The 24,630-nt window shown below is 35.4% G+C and overlaps 1 protein-coding gene across 2 annotated transcripts in view; it reads left to right on the top strand.

Annotated features, from left to right (window-relative positions):
- Positions 1–24,630, top strand: part of LOC149556741 (internal alternative NAD(P)H-ubiquinone oxidoreductase A2, mitochondrial-like) — a 217,986-nt gene that overhangs the window by 50,333 nt on the left and 143,023 nt on the right. For both annotated transcript variants that reach the window (XM_089831255.1, XM_089831254.1), the window contains exons 3-4: positions 12,941–13,101; positions 18,785–18,850. In XM_089831255.1, the coding sequence (XP_089687381.1) occupies positions 12,941–13,101; positions 18,785–18,850 (227 nt within the window). The remainder of the gene's footprint in view (positions 1–12,940; positions 13,102–18,784; positions 18,851–24,630) is intronic.

Below are 24,630 nucleotides of genomic sequence, written 5' to 3'. Positions count from 1 at the left end.
AAAAAATTTAGAATGTCCTATCACCATTCTGCTGTGTCCATATGGTGGTTGTCTCTTGTATTTGAACTAGTGTAAGATATTTTGTTGCATTGTACAGTGGTCCCTTGTTGTCAATACCGTATAGTGTATGGCTACACAATGTATTGCCTCCATAGTGTATTTTGTAGGGTCACCTCTACCTCATTTAACAATGGCCGTACAACAATATTTGTCTTTTATAGCTGTCTGTATGATGCTCTTCCTAGGTCGTACGGACTATCGTAGTCCCTTGTGCTGTACGATCTACTTCCTGTTGCCTCCTCTCTTTGTCTCCCTTGCCGTATGGTGTATCAGTGTACCGCTTGTGCGATTTCTACTCTTCGCTTGGCTGTACGATGGATCACTGTGATTACCTATTGCCTCTACACAAGGTCACATGGTCCAATATATCCCCCCTATTGCATTCTGTACATTCGTACGACCCTTAAGTTTGTTACTCCCTTTATATTTTCTTTCTTCTGTACAGTGTTTGTTCTGAGTGCTTCCTTAATGCTTTTCCCTTGCGTATGGTGGTATGGCCGTATAGCTTCCCAGTTTGCACGTCCATACCATACTTGCTTGCACTTATTATAATTCCTCTTATAGCCGTACAATGAAAATTTGCTCAACTTTATACATTATTTAATGGTATATGTGATTTATTGAATCCGTACAGTACTATTATCCCCTGCAGATAAGTCTTCCAGTGCATTGTAATTCTTTTATCACCATTCTATTAACAAATTACAATTTCACATTCTTTATTATTATTTACATTTACTTTTACATATATACATTAATAATTACTATTTTTATACTGTCTCTTAGTTGTTTGTCCGCGTGGGCGTGTTATTACTTTTTTGATTAATTTTCAACTTTGACCCATTCACTGCATCGAGCACTTCCTTCCTGTCGAGCCTCCATATTTTGATAGCTCCATTATTGCCGACTTCATGGATTTTGTATGATCCTACCCACTTTACTTTGAACTTTCCTGGTCTAATGTCATTCCACCCATTATACTTCAAAACTAAGTGGCCTGGTTCAAATTTATTCAATTTTTAATACTTGTCATGCCATACCTTATGCCTATTTTGTGTAACTTCTGTGGCCCATTGTGTTTGCAATCGTCGCTCTTCCAGTTTATTTAAATTGTATAAACTTTCCTTCAGGTTTTCCATATCTCCTAGCTTGTTTTCGATCGCAATCCTCAAACTTAGTACCATGAATTCCGTCGGCTACCACCCCTTGCCATCAATAGCTGTATTCTTGATTCTAGAACCTTTACTCCATACTACTGCAACTTTTATTAAGCCCTTCCTCTTTGTTTCTTGTGCAAACTGTATGATGTGTTTTCCTTACTGCTGGTACCTTTTTACTAATCCGTGGTGCATCATAACCTTTTCTTTTCGTGCGGTCCATTCACTGTGTACCATATGGTGGAATCTTTCCTTTTTTTGGGTTCGTATGGTATGTTCTTCCTCTTGTACTGGCCATACGGTATGTTCTTTCTTTCGGCTTCAACCGCAACTGCCTTGCCTTCTTTCACTTCTCTGTATTCCTTCGGACATTCATTTTCCTCTCCTTCCTTACCTTCGTTGACCCTTAACATATTGCAGCTCAAAAATAGCTCATAGTCCTCCATCTGCCAATAGAGTAGGCCATTCACCAAGTCCAGGTCGTCATCGTTAGACCCTCCTTCCAGTCCCAATACTCCCTCTTCATCAACTTCCATTCTCTTCTTCCTTTCGTTGTTCCCTCCACCTTCGCCTTCAGAATTCGACAACACTGCCTCCTCACCTATCATCTGTGTGTGCAGGTCAATTATAAATCTTTGGCCTCCGTGTTCCATGGATAGGGTATTTCGTTTCCAATCATGTTTCACTTTTGCTTGAACCAACCAACCCTATCCAAGGATAATGTCATACCCTTTTCTTTTTAACAGAATGACCACGAAATCTAATAGAAATGGTTATGTTTCGATAGTTACCGGCTGTGCCATCAGGGTTCCCAGTAGCTTGATTCCATGCTGAAATGCAATGAATAACTGAGATGTAGGTGGCCACAATCTACGTTTTCCCAACTTTTTCCATATATCCTCCAGTAACACATTATTGACCCTCCGTTGACGATTGTGTCTGTGAGTACGGTTCCCAGGATACTCATCTCTACTACTGCTGGATGTCTTCCCGTCATGAGTGCCAGTAGCATTGGGTTTGCTGTAGTCGTTCCACTGCCATCCTTTCCTAGTTCCTCCGTTGCTTTCGGAAGTGGTGTCATGTTCAATATCGCCGTTCGCAGCTGAGGCATTGTAAGGTCATTTAATTTTATAGGAACTCATATTTGCATTACTTGCCTTATCATGTTTTGTTCTGCTAGGTTTCTCCTCGAGGTGCCGGTAGAGTCTTTTGCTTGCAACTTTCCTGTTTCCATCTGTTTCTCCAACTTCGTTCGTGCTTGCTGCAACCTCTTCTTTTCTTCCTCTGCATCAGGGTACTTTGCCTTCTTAGCTTGCTCACGTGTAATGGCTAGTGCTTTCTCATCACATTTTTTGATGCTTAACAAATTCACCCTCTGCTTCGGGCATTTTGAATCTTCGTGGTCTCTCAGAACACACCATCTACATAACAACTGCGGTGTCTCCTTCGTGGTACAATCTCTGGCGAAGTGCCCCCAGAGATTGCACGCACGACACTATATCATCGGCCGTCCACTCAAGTCGTATTGTATCCGACTTCGGCTTCCATTAATATTATTGATTCCACCTCTTTCGCACTAGTTATTGTTGTGATATCCTCCTGAGGTTGCATCGTTGTTCGTGTTTGTTCTGGTGGACACTTCCTGCATTAGTAACACTTGCTAGTGTCCCCTTGACTTCATGTTGAATGGGCATTCCTTTATGGAATGTCTTACAATTTGGCAGATATCACAAAATTGTTTTTTCGGGCAGGAGCCCTTTGTGTGGCCTTCCTCCTTACAGTTCGTACACCACAATTCCCCATTCACCGAGTCAGGATTTTTTTTTAGATTTTTAAATTCCTTCATCATCTGCAGCATATCCTTCTATAATGCTCGAACTTTCTTACTCGATTCTTCGTCGTTGCTGCTACTTTTGGACGATGAATCGTTTGAGTCCGACGATTTGTGCTTCTTCTTCTTGCCTTTTTTTGTTCACTATCCAGATCCATTGCTCGATTATACGCATCTACTTACGATGCTGAAGGTACAATCTTCATTTTCTTCTTTAGAGCCGGCTGTAGCCCCTCAACAAACCATCGTTTCTTTAATCCATCAGCCGGTGGGCTCTCCATCTTCCCCACCAACTCTTTTAACCTTCTCACATAGACATGGATCATTTCGTTCTTTCTTTGCTTTGTGCTGTATATTTCTGCCACAATTTCGTTGTTGTGCCTTAGCAGTCAGAACTCTGCTATGAACTCCTTTTTGATGTCTGCCCATGTAGTCAATTTTTGAGGATCGACATCCGCAAACCAATCAATGGCCACACCTTGCAAGGTCGTTGGAAACTATCGAACCCAATCATCCTCGTCCATTACACCATTTGTCGTCCATATTGTTTCACATGTCTTGCAGTGTCTGATTGGATTTGTCGTCCTGTCACCATTGAACTTCGGCAATTTTTCTTTTGGTCCTGCCATTACTACTTTCTTCTGAAGTGGTGGTGCTTGCTATGTACCCGCGTTGTTTCGAACACCTGCACTTTTTTGCATAATTGTGCTGCTTCGGACAACTACTCTACTTCCAACAATTGCGTTACCTGGTGAGAAAAGATCTTCCTCAAACGAAGTTGTTCAATTCTCTGCCTATATCCGTTCGTCGGGTTTATCGGGAACAAAGAGTTCACTCCATGCTCGTGCTCCTTTGGCACTTCGAGCTGTGTGAGTTACTTCCCTTCAGTTCGGATTCTCTACCCTCGGCGTATACAAGTTAAGAAACTCCTCCCTTGTCTCTTCCACCAAATTCAATCGCTGTTGAGACTCTTCTAGTAATTCCTTGGCTTGCTAGGTGAATGCACTCCCTCCGTCTGTGCTCCTTTACCCCCTCGGTGTCCGTTACTAATTTGCTGAAGCTTCTATTTGCGCTCCGCTTGTTGTGCTAAAATTAAAACTTCCTGTGCTATGTGTATTTCATCCTTATCATTTATCTTATTCCTATCCTTCTTAAGTAGATTTGGCGTTAATCTTCATAACACTTCCTTCGTTTTAGGTTCAACTGGCAACGACGCCAAATGTTTACCATATAGGGTAAAATGATACTTATCGCATGTAGTATAGCAAGATATAACACAGAACAAATACTTTATTCATATATGCAATATGCACTTCAATGCTTACAATATGATCATGCTCATTCCAGTGATTTGGTGATTATAATGATGTTCCAAAGTCCCTTCCGGACAATGTACATATACTTTATCGAAGGGGTGACTCAACTGTCACACACCCTTTTGGATACAATTCTACCCATTGGCTACAATATAGAATTTACCGACAACACATATACATGAATCAAAATGCAATAATGTGACTGCAAAATGCAAAAAAGTGGATAAAAACCCCAATTTCTTGGCATTTTTAGCAAAAACCTAATTCATAAAGGCATGAAATGAATTCATTTTTGGCTTGTAAGTTCAAAAATGTGAGCCAAGATGTATTGTAAATGATTGATGATGCCAAAACGCCTCTTTTCCTTGCAAAAACGTGATTTAAATCACTCTAAATGGATTTATTTGAAGATTTTTCCAAAAACGTGCCCTTGGAAGGAGTTCGAAAAAACGTTGTTTAACAAGATAAACCCATTTTTTATGTTAGAAAATCGATTGCCAAGCAAAAACGACCCTATTGGAGAAAATCCCATGCAAATCCATAAAAAAAATCTCCATTAATGATTAAAATCGGGTTCTTGGAGGGCAAAAACATGTATTTCTTCAAAATCGGACTTTGTGGAGACCAATACACATATTAAAACATGCTTTAGTTTAAAATCAGACCTTTTAGAGTCAATAACATATTTTAAAATGTGCAAACAAGGCAACTCAAATCTTTTTGGGTCAATGGCATATTTTAAAATGTGCAAGCAATCAAAATTGGACCTTTTGGATGCAATTGCATAGTTTAAGTTACATCTCACATTTTGGATACAAAGACATAAAAACTTAACTTTTGATGCAGTGACATCAAAAATGTGCACTTTTGATAACCTTTTGATGTAATGACATCAAAAAGGTTCACCAAGTTGAATTTTATATGCAGTGACATGTAAAATGTCCACTTTTGATGGATTTTACACGTAATTGCATATAAAATGTCCACTTTTGATAACTTCAAGTCATTTAATCCACTTAAATTTATAAAAATGTTACTAAATGAGTCATAAACAATATTTATATATTATATTTAAAAATATAACATATAAACATCATTTAAAAAGTAACATTTAAATGAGCATTTGATTTAAAAATCAAAAATTAAATTGGAACTATATAGTTATATAGTCACTTTAAGTGAAAAATTAAAAAGTAACTCAACTTAAAATTATAACATAAAGTGGACTATAGTCACTTTAAGTTAAATTTTTTAAGTTAAACTAACATAACAAAAAGTGAATTTAGGTTATATTTATCAAAAAGTGAAAGTCAAAATAAAAATATAACATCATATTTTTAATTTATGCTGTTGTATCAAAAAGGTCCACTTTTTGGGAACTAAAATGTCCATATCTCTTGACTGACAAGTCCGATTGAGCTCCAGGTTAGACTGAATTGAAGGGAAAAGCGAAAGGCATGACATGAGCTTTTAAAACCAAAGGACTAAAAACCAACAAACGCAAACTCACAAGCAAACAAAAGATGATGAAGGCTTCAAAAATCAAGTAAAGGCTCAAAAGAAAGCAAAACGAAAAAACTTGACGAAAGCCTTTAGTAAAATGATTTGATACATGAATTGAAATGGATGGATCGATCAACATTAAGCAATTGAATATCAAATTCAAGCTTAGAGAAATGCAAAACTAGTTTGAAAAAGTTTTGTGCTGTTACCAACATTTTGTGGTGACAAAATGCAGGACAACAGGGTTCATATACTAATAAAGTACATATAAAATTTATTACTATGATCTGCGTCGTCCACCAACTCTTGCTCTTCTACTTACATGGAATGTGTAACCTTTGTCTTATCTCATTCCAAAGTGCATTTGGTTGTTTCTTACACCCAATCTCATTGTCATTTGCAGCTTGGCTTTGATACCATGTTGGGTTTTTTTTGAGAATTGCTGCAAATGTATTTGCATTGCCATAATGTTTGGTATGTGATTTCCAAATGACAACAACCTCTTATTTAAATTGAGAATAAACCATGAAGAGATATGTCCCATGACATGTCCCATGAATGGGACATGTCTATTCGATAATTAATATAATAAACATTTAATCATTGTTATATATATATTTCTCTCATATAAAAAAAAAAACTTATGTATGTCAATTATATCTTGTATATAATTATATATAGGTTTATTTGACAGAAGCTACCAAACATCAACATGAACAACTTTAACTCAAGAAAGACTATATTCTTGATGATAAGGAGAAAGAAGAGACAACAATAGACAATGCAGATAATCTTACAGAGGCAACAAATTTAAATGCAGACAAAGGTGAAGGAAAATCAGTTGATGATAATTAGTTGGGTGAACAGGTTAGAGAAGAAACGAATGCAAAGATAGACCAGACTCATGGAGGAGATGAGGAGAGAGGTCTTTAGGAGAAAATTGAGCATAAAGTGGAGGCAAAAGACAATTGGAAGGAAGTGGCTAAATTCTTAGATGACAATACTACTGATATGGAGAACATGCAAATAATACAAGGTCCAATTTAGTTGAACACTCTCAGTTCAATTCTGTTGATAGGACTTGCTTGAGTGGCTTAGACCGAAGAAAGAAAGCAGATTCCAAGGTTACACAAGAAAGATAATGAACTACTTTCCCTTGCATCATAATTCTTAAGCAAAATCATGTTCACCTATTTAACAAATCAGAATGAGTCTTTGTTGAATGCAGTAAATGCTCATTTTGAATATTTGGAGAAGTCTGCAATGGTGAAAGTTAAGAATGAATTTGATGCTAGGAGATTTAGTAAGCTAAACTCATTGATAGCCACTGATAAAATTTCATTGGGAGTTTCTATTCACCAGTTGAAGGATGCATTATCAGTAGGATGTAAAATCTATAAAGCTTGTATCGTATATCCTAAGTGTTTTTTTTATATTGACAAGATCACAAAGGATAGTGAAGTGAAGCTAACACAAATATCACAAGCATTTGATCCTTTGAAGGAATTAGCCTCAATCCATGCAGCTCATGTGACTTCATTGAATGATAAAATCAAAACAGTTATCACTGTGAGAGATAGAATGAAGGGAAGGGTCATTGAATTGCTAAACTTAATTATTCCTAAGCTTCACATTTTGTTGAGAGGTTTGAAGGAAGTAGTTGCAACCTATGAATATCTTGATGCACCTGATTTGGTTGAAGCAGGAAGCTGGCTTAATGCAGATTGTGGACAAGTTTTGGTTGCAGAGTGCATCAAAAAGAGTTGGGACACAAATTTTTCTGCTCTGAGAAACAATGTCTGCGATGTATTTAAGCTCTCGTAAGTATATTTTTGCATACTTGTCTATACAAACAGATTTCATAAGGTTTTGGTAGTCACATTTTGTGAAGATTCCCAACCTTTTCTATTGATGTCAAGGGGGGAGAGATAAGGAGTGAAAAATGAGACAATTAGCTCAGGGGTAGCACAATTTTTTGGTCAGGGAGAGATCTTTATGGAGTTTGGCATTTTGTTTGGATACTTAAGCATTTTTCACTAAGTGTTGCTGTCAATGGCAAAGGGGGAGATTGTTAGCAAGAGACACTGATATCATATATTGTATGCTGTCATTGATGACAACCATACACATTAATACTGGTTACTCGTCATTTTTTGGTTACACTCAAGATCAGATTGATAAATTGACTAAGTATGTCAAAACAGGGACAATGTATAGGTTACGATGTATTGATCAATACAAACAACAAAGTTCGAGTTTTAAATCAGGCAACTAGGATAAGATTCTACAAGGTATACACTATTTCGAGTTTTGAGTCTTGCAACTAGGATAAGATTCTACGAGGTATATACTATGTTATCCTATGTTCACACTTGATGTTATCATTTCCTCGAGTTATGAAGTTGTCAGTATCGATTAAGAAATGAAGTGTGAAGAACAATCTCAGTTAGCTATTGGATCAGTCAATAATCCTAACAGATTGATGATCTGATTGGTTTGAGAGTTATAATTGTTAGAGTTGACATGATTGATGATATATATGTGTTTGGTGAAGGTTAGCATGAAGATTTGTGAATAGATTTGGCCAACGTTCTACACATCACACTTTATGTTCTTGACACCGATTAGTTGAGTTATTGTTTTTGGAATCAGGTATATAAGATCGAGTTTTGGAGTTGATTTAATATAGAAAAGTAGAGTGAAGTACAAGAATGATATGTTGATATGTTGTTTGTACAAAGAACCTAACTACAGAGGGTAGGTTGATGATTTTATATTGTACTACATAGATTTTTTAAGGCATAGTTGATGCTATTTCTCTGTTCATTATTTTGGATTATAGTCCAATCATTTTGTATGACAATGAGTCTTTATATGTTATAATCTACGCAGTGAGCTCTAGGCACTGTGCTTGAATGCAAGTGCATTTCTCTTTTTGTACACAATCAACCTTTAACAGGGTTATTATTTCTTTAGAACAATCATTTGTCGGTTTTGTCCCAATGTGGTTTTTCCCCTAATAGGTTTCCACACAAAAGTCATGGTGTCATAATGTTGTGAATGCTTTGTCTATTCTTTTGTTCTTTTCTTTCATTTTTATTTGGTTTATGGTTGTGCAATTAGTTTAAGAAGGTTAAAAAGTTTAGAACACATAACATATCTAAAGTTGAACACCAAAGCAATGAACTCACACTGGAGGATATACATGAGAATTTGAGACTAGATTGTTTCAAGGGATGTCTTCAACAAGATATGTTAGGATTATATTTATCTATGGATGAAGTACCAACCTAAGGAATATAGAACTCATCACTTGGACATAAGAGGGGAAAGTGGAAAGCATGAACTCTGTAAGGAACGGGAGAAAAATGATTGCAATACACCAATTGCATCAGGAGTCTCACACATCCACTCTTCACATAAAATGGAGGTGTTGGAAGTGGTTGCATCAAAAGAAGAAAGGGTAATTGCAAATTATGAAACCGTAGAAGAGGTCAGAGCGAGAGAAGATCTTCAAACACCACAAGAGTAGGGGAAAGAAAAAGAGGCTATTGAATCCTCGTGTATCATGAATGAGTTAAGTATGGGGATCCATTAGGATGATAAGGTTGACCTCACATCATTGCAATGATTGTGCATAGGGGATGACAAATGAGTTGTTGAATCTTGGAACCATGGTTCAAGTTTTTTTGAATTTGTTAGAGATAAAAATATCAATGAAAATTCTCTTTAATGCTTCTATTACAAGTAATGCTTCTAATACAAGTAAATCAGAAGTCACTTCATGTATCTAATATCTTCAACTTGAAGTTGATAAACAAGGGAAGTTGCCATTGACATTGAAGTTGCAAAGGGGTAGAGTTCAGCAAAAGATTCCTTCTTTTGAGAAAAGTTCAAGAAAGGAATGTTTGAATTTAATAGCAATAATAGGTTATGCTCCCCATATATATGTTATCCAAAATAGTAATGACTACCATTATGTTCCATTTACAGTTACAACAGTAGGAGGACAATTGAACATTTTGACATCTCTAGGTTCAAAAAGGGCAATGATTCAGATTTGTATCTTCATCACAATGGATGGTAACATCTAGCAAATTTCAAAGTCATTCATGATAACTAGAAGTTGGATAAATGGTGATGGTCCCCTTAAACTCCTGAGGAAAGGTATTGAGTTTGACTCTATGGTCGAACAAAATCTTCTCGTTAGTCAAGAGTGCAGCCAGCCATGATACCTATTTTGATTGGAGGCACAAGGAGCAAATTATGGAAACCAGAATGGTGCAGCGGCAACAGGAGGGTATATGCATCATTCAATAATGGATATAAGTTTAAGATTATTAATGGAGATCCTTGAAAAGAGTCTATGCTGCATTGGGTGACTTGTCCTAACGATGAACGCTACAAGATCAATATTCCGGGTGATCAACTTAACTATATTAAAAAACCATTGGAACTCTAATCTTTGGATTCAGATGTCAACATAATGAGTAGATTCTATAAGGAGTCGAGTGACATACACATGAAGCAGCGGATAATGTTGAACCATTCTACATATTTACTTGGGATCTAGGAATCATCTTGACAATATAAGAGTTCTTGTGGGAAAGCATTTAACAAGAGGGGGAGATTGTAATGTTCCTAATCAATTTTGTGAAGTCTTTGGAAAGAGAAAATTGCAATAATGATTGCAAAGATGTATAGTCATTTAGTTATAAACATATTTGAAGATGAACTACATAAAGAAGCAACTTTAGATAAGAAAACATTATTAGTGATCAGTTATGAATACCAGGTGTGATGATTGGTGGCAGCAATTAATATTAATAGGCATGATTTGTTAACCTTTATTGAGATAGAAGAAGGATGTAAGCGACTGAGTCATACTGCAAGCTACATAAAGTATATGGTGATAACCATAATCAATGATCATGAACATAGGAAAGCCAATGATCAAAGTCGATGCAGATCAAGAAAGTGACTTAAGTCAAGCTTTTTAATAAGTATCAGTAAATTAGGCATCAACACAAGGAGGATATTAAGTGGCTGTGGTTTAATGAGTATCGCACTACCCGTATCGATCACCATATTTTTATATTGTCTAAATTGATGATTAAGACTTAGTCAACAATATATGAATTATGAAGAGGTGACAAAAAGGCTATAAAGAGATGACTCAGAAAAGTCATAAGTGCCATGTAATACTTGGTCAAGAAGTCATCAACACTATAATACCGAAGGACCATGATGTAGAGAAGGGAAATTGGCAACTATGTAAGTAGTGGTAAGTATCCCGATCAAACAAGCAATGGAAAAAGCATGGAATGATATCATTGCCAGCAACTAGACCATATCGATCTAGTAGATCAGAAAACACTTTCGATGACCACATCAAAGGATAACATCGATTAACAAATCGATTATTTTTAAGCATTTGAAGGCACGATGATTATCAGCAGTTATGACTTGACGATGGTCAAGGATGTGTATCATTCATACATTCTTAGAAGGCACAAATCATCTTCACATTATCAGTGACCTGTTATTTAGAAGATTAGTTATCAAGTCGAGCAAGATGGTGGTTGAGAATCCTATTGGCAGTGCTGCATCATGCATTGATTAGTAAATAGAGTTATTAACCATTAAGAGAAGACTAATCGATCATTTGGAAACACATGGTCTAGTTTATTTTTGAACATCACTGATGACAGCAACATCATAATGGAAACTCATAAACTAATTGTTATCACTTAAAAAAGGAACAGCTGTCAAGGGATGTGACTCATTGAATGAAGAGGTGCATTCTTTTCTATTTGTAAGGTCTAAATGGGAGATGGATCACTCTCCATCATTTAATCATTGATAACCTTGTTATACATAATCCAGTTGGATTTGCTCATATCAAAACATCCCCTTCTCAGGCATTAGTCGGTTGAAACTACATAAGTTTATATCAGAAACAGTACCTTTTGATTGCAGGGAAAAATAGTATATATCAGACATAGGATCCTATTCATTGCAAGATTATAATTCATTGTCTTAGCTAACAACTATATTGCTGTTAAGTGATTTTTACAATAAACAATATTATCACTGTAAGTGATATGTAAGTCATCATTGCACACAACTCAAAGATCACATCTGATTTAGCAATTGGATTGCCATTGGCAATTTTGTCTTACCAATTATTTGCTTACAATTAAAGAATCATATTAGAAACCACAATGTGATCTGTATAAGTGATTTTAGACTAAGTTCATAAGCACATTCTCCATTGATAAATCAGACAAGGCTAATATTCTTGGCATTAGAAATAAAGATAAACTTGCAAAATCATTATCATTAGAGATCAAAGGCTCAGACATCTATATAAATATAAATATATTTCTTGGAATAATAATATCATTTTCCATCTTATCAATTGCATTATTTTCACATTCGTAAAGCATAATCCTTAGTAGCAATTAAGGACTTGAAGGAAGGTTGTCTCTTGTGATTTGAGTTAGAAGGTAATTGTCTCCATTTCCTGACTTAGCCAAAAATGAGACATTACAAATACCACAGAATTAAATGACCGTTATAATGCACTTGTGACTTGGTACATATTATAATCGTAGAATTGACTTTATACATATATGCACTTAACAAAAATATTCAGACTTGAAATATTTTATCTTTTGTGTCCTCTCTCAACCTAATGCTTATATGAGCTTGGAAGGATCATTGTAATTTGTTGCTCTAAAGTCTCCTTTGACACTACTGGACTGAACAATGATTATAATGCATTTGTTACTTGTCATGTAATGAAATTGTAGAATAGATAATATACCATATGCAATCAACAGAAAAAAGTATGCATTATGTTTGTCTTTTGAAGAAACTAAGCTGCTACAAATATAAAATAACTGGACTTTATAATCCACTGGCTGCATTTGATGAGAATTCATTTCCGTTCATATATAAATGCAAATAGGAATACGTGTGCATTCTATTTGTTAATTGTTGCTTCTGGAAAGGGTTTAACATTTAGCTTAATTTTTCTCAAGTTGGTACGTTTTTTGATGGAAACACAGGAATAACAGAGGATGAGAAAAAACGACTTCTACATTGTGTTGTTGTAGGAGGAGGACCCACAGGTGTGGAGTTTAGCGGTGAACTCAGTGATTTCATTAAAAAAGATGTGCATGAGAGATACTCTCATGTTAAAGATTATATTCATGTCACTCTTATTGAGGTACTTTGAAGTTCAAGCTTATTAAATATTGTTGTCTTGATCAGTTCCTTTTCTTTCCTTATTTCTTTCTAGCTAACATAAATAAATTCTTGGCTTCAGCCTTTTTATTTAAAATTTTAACAAATATCCATATTATACAAAAATGCTGCTCAGCAAATGCTTAAAAGTATTCATCCAAATCACATCAAATCTGCTGTTGACTCAATCTAAAATCTGAAGATTTCTTCCAGAAAGACAACAAAAAGAAATTATATGTATTGCACAATTACTTCCTTTTAGCCTAGGTCACAGAGTTTTCTGAACTTCAAGCATGGAATTTGAAACTTGTCAAATTAATGTTGGCAAAAACATCATTAGAATTGACAAATAAATTTGTGTTGGAAAAATGAGTTGATTTTTACTAAAATGATTCTTGCTAAGCACTTTTTTCAGGAGTTTCAATAGGTTTTTTAAAATTAATTAAAGCACAATTCGATAAAACATATAATTAGTCATGCTGAACTTGCTGTTGACTCATATTAATAATCTGTTGCTGGCACCTAGGGCATAGGATTGCTCAAATTAATGCTATTTAAGAAACAATAAAGTTCTAGGAGATCACCTTGTGGTGTAGTGGTGTTGTGGTTGCACGGTTAATGGTGCAACCAAGGTTCAAATCCCTGCTTGGCCCAAAAATAGTGTTAATGCTGGTTGGGCCTGTCTTGATTGTTGCATGTGGTGGGCTGGGAGTGATCACGAACCCTGTGTTGGACCTACATTGGGTGTGTTGGTTGTGCCCTTCGGGCTTGGTGTCCAAGCCGGGCTTCTGTGTGCTTGCAGATCTTGGGTGTTGGATTTGGGGGTGAGGTCCCCCAGATTGTGGCCTCACTAGTTCATAGCTCTAGTCAAAAGCGAAATATTACCGATAAAAAAAAGCAATAAAGGTTCTGATTTTTATGATACTAGCTCCTTGCTTGAGTATAATGATGGTGTTGATGTCAGGGAAAGTGTGGAGGATGTTGTTGGTGTCACCATGAGTGTTGACATACAAGATGGGAGTGTCAAATATGAGGATTGCATAGAAAATATGAGCTCTAACAATTCTGATTTTATGCTGGTACTCAAGATTTGGGCACTTCTGATACATATTATGATGCAGTCTCATGTTACAGTGAGTTTGATTTTTCATATCAGACTTTAGGAAATGAATCAGAGAATTCTTTGGTTGATATTAGGTCGCAGGACCATATCTTGCTGAGGCTTACAGTTACATGGGAAGTGGGACTGCGGGGAGGCTGTTGTAGCAGCTTCCACTTGATCAGACGAGCCATTGGTTGAGGTTCTTAGCAATAGGACCCTGGCTATTGACGTGTGCAGAGATGATAAAACACATGATGATATTTATAATGAGGTGAGTGATGCCACTACAACTTCAAAGAGCTTGCGTAGGAGTCATAAATTTTAGAGATATCACTTAGTTGGGTAACTAAAGGTGAGTGATAGTCGAATTTCTACAACCATTGAGCGTTGTGATGCTCCTTGTCAGATGTTAGCCATATTTGTTTAGGGTACTCTTATGTTGGATGAGCATAGTGATAGTAGCCTCCTCTCATAGAGATCTAGTCACTTTAATAAGCAGTTTGGATAAAGGAGTGCCCCTCATTGTTAAAATCATCTTCTTATTATATGCAAGAGAGCTCTGCCAAACTTGTGCAAGCATACCTGTGGGTGTAGTGCAAATTTGAAAGAAAAGTGAATAGAAAGAAGCAATTGGATTCAAAGCTTTGACTGGAAGCAATTGCAATAGAACAAATTGGAAGTTGTGATGGTGACTTGTTCCTATTTATCTTTCGTTCATGTTATTATTGGATGTTTAATAGAGCATAGTGAATATAAGAAACAATTGGAGTTGAAGCTTTGGCTGGGAGCGATTGTGGTAATATATAGACTAGAAGCTGCAACTAGAACTCTTATTATTGTCTCAAATTCACGCAAATAGTTAGAAATTCTCTACTTTTGGAAGTTTGTGCGCCCCAATAGTAGAGATTTTTCTTATAGAATAGATAAAAGTAGACGTAGATCTAAGTCGGTACACTCTCAATCAACCTTTGAGTTGGTGTTTGGTATTGGTATCACTGTTTCCAGCTTTAGACAAAAGTGTAGTGTAAGAGATCCACCTTGCCCATTACCTGACCCACGAGTAAGTGGATTGTTTCCTGAAAGAAAGAGGAAAGAATATTAGTAACACCCTATAACACATCTCTTAACTTCTTGCTTGCCTTAAGTTGATCTAAGGAATGGAGAGAAGGGGGAGCCTTCCCTTATAGGTAGGAGAGACTGTGTCTCGCATGCTGTGGCTGGTCTACCCATTTTGCGAGTGAATTTGCATAAACTGTCAGTTGCAAAATATGCACCCAATAGGATGTATTGAAACAACTTGGAAGTCTTGCCATCTCCTTTTTTGAATAGGTGGCCTTCATAGCACAAGCCTTCGACAAGACAACAATTATACCTCAATTTCTCTAGTAGAAAGGCTTAGGTGAACCTTTGACATCTTCAAAGAAGAAGAGGTTTAATGCACTTATTGTCACAAGTTTGGTCACTTGAAGAAAGATTGTAGGAAATAGTTGGCAATCGTGCAGTCTTCACACAAAGGGTCTTAGCAAAAGGTCCCAGTTTCTTTGTATTGAAGTGATGATTTTGACTCATATGCCTTCTGATCAACTTAATATGGGAGGGTTTTAATAATTTTTCCCCAAAAATTATCTAGTTGGTTTTCATAATTTTTTTCTTAAAAACATTCAGCTGAGTTTTACCTTTTTTCCAAAAAACAGAGTTTCGTATTCTCTGATCCATATTTCTACTTCTGTTTGAATTTGATTGATTTTTCACCTCAAAGATCATGTTGGTTTTGATCAAATTTTCACTTCAAAATTTGTGTTTCGGTTTGGTTGATTTTCTGCCTCAAAAGATTTCTAGTTTATATTATATGTGAAGTTTGCATGGATGTTATTTCAGGGGTTTTACTAGATTTCTCTGAAAAATGATGCTCTGTACTCTTAAATCAGGGTATTTTGTAGTCATTTTTTGGGTATCCGGCTCATCTGTAATAGTTTGGAGGGTTTGGCAGTTGTTCTCATTGTGGCTTTGTCTACAAAGAAGGGCAACTTAGTTGTTCTCAGTGTGTCTCTGTCTACTAGAAAAGGGCAGCTCAGTTATCCAACATTAGGTTGGATGTTTTTTGTGATGATTTATGCTTAATGGTTTTGTAGATTTTGGCAGGGTAAATGGCAAAATCAGTGACAGAGTCTACCCTCATGGTGCAAACCATTCTGAAGAAGAGAACAACCTTCTCTTTTTCTAGGCTACTCTTGGTCTGTTATATTCCATAGATCTAGGGAGGGTCTCAGCTACAACAAAATGTTATGAAGGATTTGTAACTACAAGACATGTAGTGTCTTCTGCAGGGTAGTTCATAGAATGACCATTAAGGGGGTGGTTCTTGTTAAAATTAGCTTGTTCTTCTTAAATCTTAGTTAATGGTCATTTAGTCTTTATTTTTTATTTTTTCTTAATTTAATCTATTTTTAGACTACGCTATTATTAGTGTCTGTAAACTCTATTTAAGAGGTAATTGCTAATACAATTATTCATCCAGTTTTTAACAATTTCAGAACTTAGGTAACTAAAATTATCATTGTTAAATGCCAATTGATACTAATAAATATGAAATATTTATTAGTTGGCGTTAATATTTATCTTTATCACTACTATTATACTATGAAATGTATTAATTTCACAACTCTGAATATTTCTATAATTTTTTTGTATATATATTATATAAAAATGTATCCAAGGGGAAAATTTTTCCCATTCCAATGTACTTGGTTCTTATGCCCATATCCGTATTGGCAACTTAGCACAATAGCCTTCAACATAAGGATATGCTTGATCATACTGATTGTTCCTATTCTGTTGTATGCTTATCTGTTTCATTTTCTTCCATTTTCCATATTCAAAATATACATTTGAACCTTAAACAAAATGATTTATGCTGAAAATCCCTGAGCATCATGTTTTCCTTTATACTTGAATTGTGGCTTATCTCCTATTTCCTTCATGTTCAAAATTCTTACTTCAATCCTCTTATTAGTTTATGGTTCTGGACCTTTTTATTTCTTCATTCTGATAGTCATTATTGTTATTGTGGATCCCAACAATACGTCCATTCTCTTATTGGAGTCCATTGGGAAATATCATCATTTTAATCATTGAGCGTCCAAGTCGTTCAGAATTTTCGCATGTCTTTTGACCTGGGTTTTCATAGGCTGTAAGTATAGGCTTTGTGTTTTAAACATTCGATTCATTTTTACTTTTAAGATGTAAATCTTAAAATTTCTAGCCTTGCATATATTGTTTTTTCTGACTTGACAATTTTGATAACATGTTAGTTTCCCGGACTCTTTGAAATTGGGATCTTGAGCAAAACTCTTGATCTGAAAATTCCTACCCACAAAATTAACAGACTTCACTACAGATTGCTGTGCTCCAAGATGTGAATGTTAATAATTAAAATCTCAAGTAACGTGCCTAATAAATCCAAGATATTCAGATCTTTTGAAACCTTTAGTCATCAAGTTCCAATTGATGCAATGAGAATAGTTGATGCCAAGGACTTGGGAATGCTTTCTGGATTATAGGCATTCAACCATATGGAACTTTATGGTTCTATGTGTAGATATCTTAGCCCTAGACATCTTTCTGCTTTTGTCAACAATTTCAAAGAGGTTTCAGCTTTCTGAATCTTAATTCTTGGGGTCTTGGATAACTGATCAGTGAACTTAAGGAAGCTTGAGACTGTTTTAATGAGTCCATTCTAATCTTTATCTGGTCCTAGAGAATTATACCTTGCGCCATCAACAGTGCTGGATAATTTTCCAAAGACCTTTTTACAAAACATTTGCAATAATTGTATGATGGAACTAGAGAGGAAATGAAAAGGAATCAGATAGTGATTACATACAATGTAACCTTGTCCACAAACTTACCAGATCAAATCCCTTTTAAGACCCTTTTTCCTTCTTAATTAATAATATCCAATCTTTCCCCAATCATTTCATGTCTGATGATCTAGTGATTTGCCCCACCTTTTCCTAGCACTCGTAATAATGGATTCAATGTACAATTTGATGGTCTGCTGTTCCACTGACATATAATAGTTATTGTCTCCATGCCATATGCAGATCAGATCCACTAAAGATCTCTTGTTCTTAAACACATAAATTCCTTCCCACTACCTTTCGTTTTCTATCTTTGCCCTCACTTTTCAATCTTAGCTTTATTTACTTATTTCTTAAGTGTTTTATAAATTTATAATCACCTCGGGATTTTCCGAAATCCATATTTTTTACATTTCTTGTAATAATGCCACTTCAAGGCTTGTAATAACCATTGCTAATTTTGCCTGAGTATTTGTCTAGTAGGTTACACTCTTACAAAAGATTGATAGAATTCTTATTTACTTGTTATATTCTTGAACAATCCATAGTTTTTGACCAACTTCAAAGGTAATGATGAGAAAGACAATTGTGCGTCTGTAAAAGTAATTTTGTTTTTACTGTATATTTGGACTCGCATTAGAGAAACAGTTATATGAAATCAAGATTGGAGTAAATGCTTACAAATTTCATATCCGTGTGAGCAGGCAAATGAAATCCTGTCTTCTTTTGATGTGCGCCTAAGGCAATACGCTATTAAACATTTAACTAAGGTAAGAATTTTTCTTTAAATGAAATATTTGTTGAGGGAAGCATTTTATTCAAATAGGAATTCAATAATTGTTTTGTTCCATTTTTTTTCGTAGAATTTTTTACATTGATATGAAGTTTCTGTAGGTATGATTTAAATTATGCAATGTACTCCCCTGTAATCTGGCATTGAGGTTGGTTAGTTTACCAGCTTGAAATCCAAAAGTATTTGTAAATTAAAAAATATAGGATTCACTTCTCTAATTTTTGTCTACTCTATGCACATTATGGTTCTGTTTATTAGAGAATACCAGATTGAGATTGTTGACAATAATGAGATGGCTTCATGAACAAATACTCTATGACTTGAGCACTCATAACTATGTCTCACATGTTTGTCGTTATGTTTCTAATTTTCTGTTGGAGTTATTCAAATTAATAATGTTTTAAGCTTAAGAATGAAGGCTATATTATTCTAGGTGATAGGGAGAAGGTTGACCTATTATTCGAGATCCTGTAGGTCAACGATATGGTCAGGGGACTAAATTAGAGGTTTATGGAGCTTTGGAAGGGCTCTGTGAGTTGTTTCAAATGCTTAGATAATAGTTCCTACATTTTAGGAGTTATTCCTATTTTTAGGGAATGATTGGGATTTGGTTTTGGGGTGTCTACATACTATTCCAGATGAGTTGAGATCACTCCTGTATTTTAGGGAGGGGTCCTTATTTTTAGGGAGGACTGACAGTTGACTTGTTAAACACTTGGAGCACCATGGAACAGAGCAGGTTCCCTTTTGAGCAGTTTCAGTTGGTTGGAGACGGGTTGCTAAATTTTAGGGTGAGTTCCTATCTGCTAGGGGAAAATGCCAGTTAGCCTGCAGGGTTTAGTCTTCATCAGTGATCATGGCACTTAAGATAGAATTCAAATATGAGCCTGGATTCACAATTTATGGATTAATAAGAAAATATTTAATATTTCCCAAGTTAAGGAATTAAATAAATTAATATTATAATTACTTTGTAATAGAATAAATTACAAGTTGTGGACCCTTAGCTAGGTAGACCACTTAAAACAATAAAATAATATAAAGGTTATTTTATTATCTCTTTTTAACAAAGTAATAAAGCAATTTTATAATAAAAAGGAAAAATGAAAACCTAATTCAAAATTAGGGTTGGAGCTGAAAATAAAGGTGAATAAAAAAGGTTTTGACTCATTCATGATTTTCTAGGTTATTTTATTTATCAAATATTCAATGCAGAGTTATGATTTTGAGAATTGCGGCCATACCGTTTTAAAAAATGAAACCTTTTGAAAAAGAGAAGTCACAGACTTCTCAAACTTGTCTATAGATTGGAAATTCACTGATATATCAACTTTGAGAGCAACTGGTAGTTTGAAATTGTGATAGATTTGCAGGTTGGGGATGCTAGTTAGGGTTTATTATACAGATCTGGAAAGAGCAGCTATCATACATTATATGATAATGTAATCACTCCCAGCTGAGCCAAAATTGCTTGAAGAAAATATGAGATAAATAATGCATTGACCTAACCCATGGTAAAAGGAAATGGCCTACAAAAATGAAATGAAATGGATCAAATCATATGCGTAAGTACTATAATTTTTTTGAAAAGCACCTAATCAAATTGTAAAAACTTTTCCTTTAGGAGTTCTAATGGTGTAAAGAAGTTATACTTTATAGCATACATGTCACATGTGAGAGAAGTTATACTTTATATTGTCGTGCCAAACAGCCAAACAACAATAAACTTATAAAATTCAACACCCCTATCAAGGAGACAATTTTGTTATAAAAGACAAAATACACAAAACATGGGAGTCAACAAAGAAATTCATTTGTGGGAGAGCTAAGACTCCAAAATACAAGTGCTGGAGTGCAAATCGTATTAGTTTCAAACTTTCAACCTAAGTTGCCGGTTCAAGTTTGGGTTCAGATGCGGGTTCTAAATTCGTTCAAGTTTTTTTTGGGGTGGGTTCAAATTCATTTTGGGTTCGTCCGTACAAAAACATATATATGATATGTATATGTATATATATGCAGCAGAAAATAAGTTCATACACCACTACGCTAATAGTAAAGCAACATAGCAATATGGTTTCTCTTTGTAGCCTTTTTTGTGGTCTATTTTAGGGTTGGGGGATTGGATTGACTAAGATGGACCAAGAAAAACTTTAACAAAGTAAAACAATTCCATTTTTTGGTAAAATTCAGCCTGGGTTCTGCTGCAGATTTGGCAATTTGCCATAGAAACTGCAAAGTTTGTGTCGGATTCGTCTAACAGAATTTGGACAGACTTTTGCAAGAATGGGACCAAACCTTGGGCTGGCCAAGGAAGAATTTGGTAACATAGGTTTCAACAGGTTGTGTGTTTGCCAGGCAATTCTTTCCATCCATACAGCAGCAAAAGGAGAGGAAATTGCATTGAGGGTTTGAATTTTGGAAGGCTTTCAGTTCAAAACCAGTTTGCAGTAGCTACAGGTTTGTGTTCAGATTTCTTAACAGAAGCTGTAGGTGCATAACAGACCAAAATGAAAATACCATTGATCCTACAGCGACCAGCAAGGGGAATAACAGTGCGTTTTCAAGGAAGCTTTGTCTAGGGGTTTGAAGCATTTCATGACCATTTTTAAGTGTATTTGAGTCTGTAAACAGAAATCAGACCCTGCATGCTGTAACCAACCATTATCATTTCAATCAAGGTCAAGCTTCTTCATCTGGGTATGTCATAAAATGTTGAATGATTTTATTTCCTAAATCTGAAGTTGTATGCTTCCTGTTTACTACATTTACAGTCATCTATTGGTATTATTTGGGAGTCATATTGCTACCCTTCCATCTTCATATCATAGAAACAACATTGGTAGAGATGAAACATCAAAACCCCAACACAAACTTCTGGAAAGCAAATAAAAAAACTTGGACCAGAACTAAAAAATGTAGAAAGCCGAGGTTGCAAGAAAACTGTTTGCCAAAATGACAAACTTCCAAAATTTAAAAAAAACAGAACAGAAAACTATAAGGAGTTCTTAAGAAATATCACAAAGGAATGTTGTATTTTTCATCTTTCCAACGTATAAATGTATTCAGCATTTGTTTAACCTAGAGAAGGAACAAATATATATATATATATATATATATATATATATATCATGTTTCTCTTCTCTGTGCAACTGTCAAATACGATGGTGCAACCCTTAGATTATGTCCCATGCTTCTTATGGACAGTGGATCTCATATCTACCACCTTTTTTATTCAAGATTAGGCTCCTTACCTCTTCATCATTCGGAGCTTTGAACTTTGCCTCATCAACAACAATAGCATCCACAAAACATTTACCAGTAGGGAGATGCAGAAGAGACAAAAATAAAAACTTATTCCCTTGCTTGATGAAGGAGAATTGAACAATGGAATCAAAAATCACCAGCAGTATTCGTCATCATTTGGTAATAATGTCTATTGCAACCTGTTTTCTCAGGTGACAAATGAGAATTGGGAGAGGAATGTGGTACAAGATGAAATTAATTTTGATCCATGAACAATATGACCCACATTAAAATTTGAACAAAGGGAACGGAGGAATTTTTTAAGTAAAGTGTGGATGTGGGCCATAGCATCCATTTCTCCTCTTTGCCTCTTTATAAAATCCTCTTAGTCAAAATATATTTACTAAGTTAGGACGTCTTGCACAAGTTGAGGTGGAATCAGTGTGCATAAAGAAGCATCTTCACTAGCTATATGGTCAATGTTGAATTTCAGGCGATCAATGCCTATCGGATATCCCACTAATTTTGGTATGTGTAATATCCTACCTGGATATTCTTTTCCAATTTTCCTCAATAAAATTCTAGAAATGTAAACGGAGAATTTCTGCAATAAATCGAACAAATACTCATATAAAATACTTAGAAAATGTTATTGCATTATAATGTTTAACAATACAATAACAATCCAATCATAAAAATAGTGATAACAGTTAGATTGGATAACCAGAAATGAACTTGAAATGTAACTATGAACTTTGTCAGGAATTCACCATAGATGATGAACTGGGGCTACATCCAATCCACCCAAGAAGAACCTTAAGGGTTTGCATCCTCAGATCCTAAATAGAAGTTGAAACTTCTTTAATTTCTCCAAGAGAAATCTCAAACCAAATCAATATCCAAGCATGTCCAAATGAAACCATCTCTCCTCCTTTTAATGTCCAATGTCATAATTCTTCGGCTTCACCTACCCTGTCTCCTTGTCTTCTTGCCATTTCATCTTTTCTTAATGCTCCTTTAATATAAATCTAGCAATATTACTAATCTGCATTAAGCTCTCATAAGCCAACTTGAACATTTCATAAATTTAACTTTAATTTTTTTAATGTCCCAAAAAGGGGACATAACAATCCTCCCACCTTGAGATTCTTGTCCTCAAGCAATCAATCTTGTAATTATCTTGGGATCCCATATAAATCTGCTAGAAGCTATGCAACTCAATCTAGAAACAGACAGATAATATCCTCTAATATTGTGAAGCAAGTGGTACAAGTGCAACTCATCTATCCATAGGATACATGGATCCCATGTCAATCTGAAAATTACTGCTACACCCAGCTACTGTGCTACTTGGATTAAAATTGATCCAGACACAAAAATGTGTAGCAACTTGTCATAACTTCAAAAAGTGAAGCACTCATCCTGTCAACTCTTGGATCCGAAACCATCCCATCCATCTGATCCTAGTAATAGGAGTGCATCCTCCTACAATCTTCTCTGGAAATCACCCTATCGCTGTAGTCTTGCAACTATGTCTCAACACTAATGTGTACACCTGAGTCCCAAATCCTGCAATCAATCTCATCCTTGTCATGTAATTCAGTTGGATCTTCCTCATCCACTTAAAAATGTGGATTATCAAAAGTCGAATCAGCATCCATCTCAAATAAATAAATGTCAACCAATTGAATGTCTTCCATCTTATCTTGATGTTCCAATGCTTCCATCAATTTCTTGGTGCAGCTATCCAAATCATAGTTCTGTTGAATACTATCCAGTTCCTTAATTGCTTTTTGGAAAAACACACGCCTTCCTTTATCCTCCTATTCCCTGGATTGATTGGTGACGATAATCAGATTTTTGTTTCATGAATAGCAACTCATGTATTATCCAAGGCATTTCGAGCATCCTTAAGCTCCCTATTGAGCTTACTAATCTCATCCTCTTTTTTTCCCTAGTTGACCAGCATAATTCTTAGCAACATTTAAGATGTAATCCCTATCTATAAGTAGGCATAAATAATCTGATTTCAACGATTCCAAGGCTACTTTAACCCCTTGTAAATCAGTAACATAAGAATCTCTTTCCATTCCCATTTACCTCTTTTCTATTTGTGCCTTAATGTAAAGATCCTGAACAATCCTATGAGTGTCATCATAGCTCACTAAGGCTGCAACAATCATATGTTCAGCGACTCTCAATTGTTTCTTCAAGAATTGCTTCTCATCATTTTCATTATGAATTGCATTTTCTGATAGGTTATCCAAATCACCATCTTCCTTGAATGGCATCTTTGCTCAGTCCTCTAAATCACTATTATGTACAAGTGAATTGCTGATATAAGAAACAAATGATTCATTATGTCTCAAACTCCCCGTTTGATTGATTAAAGCTAAGGGTGTTGCTATGTTATTAAACAATTCCTCATGACATGAAGTTTTGTAAACTTCCTTGGAGACATCCAACATGTTTTCACATTGAGTATAACTATTCTTAATAGAACGGTTGTCAATT

The sequence above is a fragment of the Cupressus sempervirens genome, chromosome 5 (genome assembly GCF_028749045.1).
Source record: "Cupressus sempervirens isolate cs-2001-9-10 chromosome 5, ASM2874904v1, whole genome shotgun sequence".
Taxonomy (NCBI): Eukaryota; Viridiplantae; Streptophyta; class Pinopsida; order Cupressales; family Cupressaceae; genus Cupressus; species Cupressus sempervirens.
Note: the sequence above shows the minus strand (reverse complement) of the source record. Positions and strands in the feature narration are given on the sequence as shown.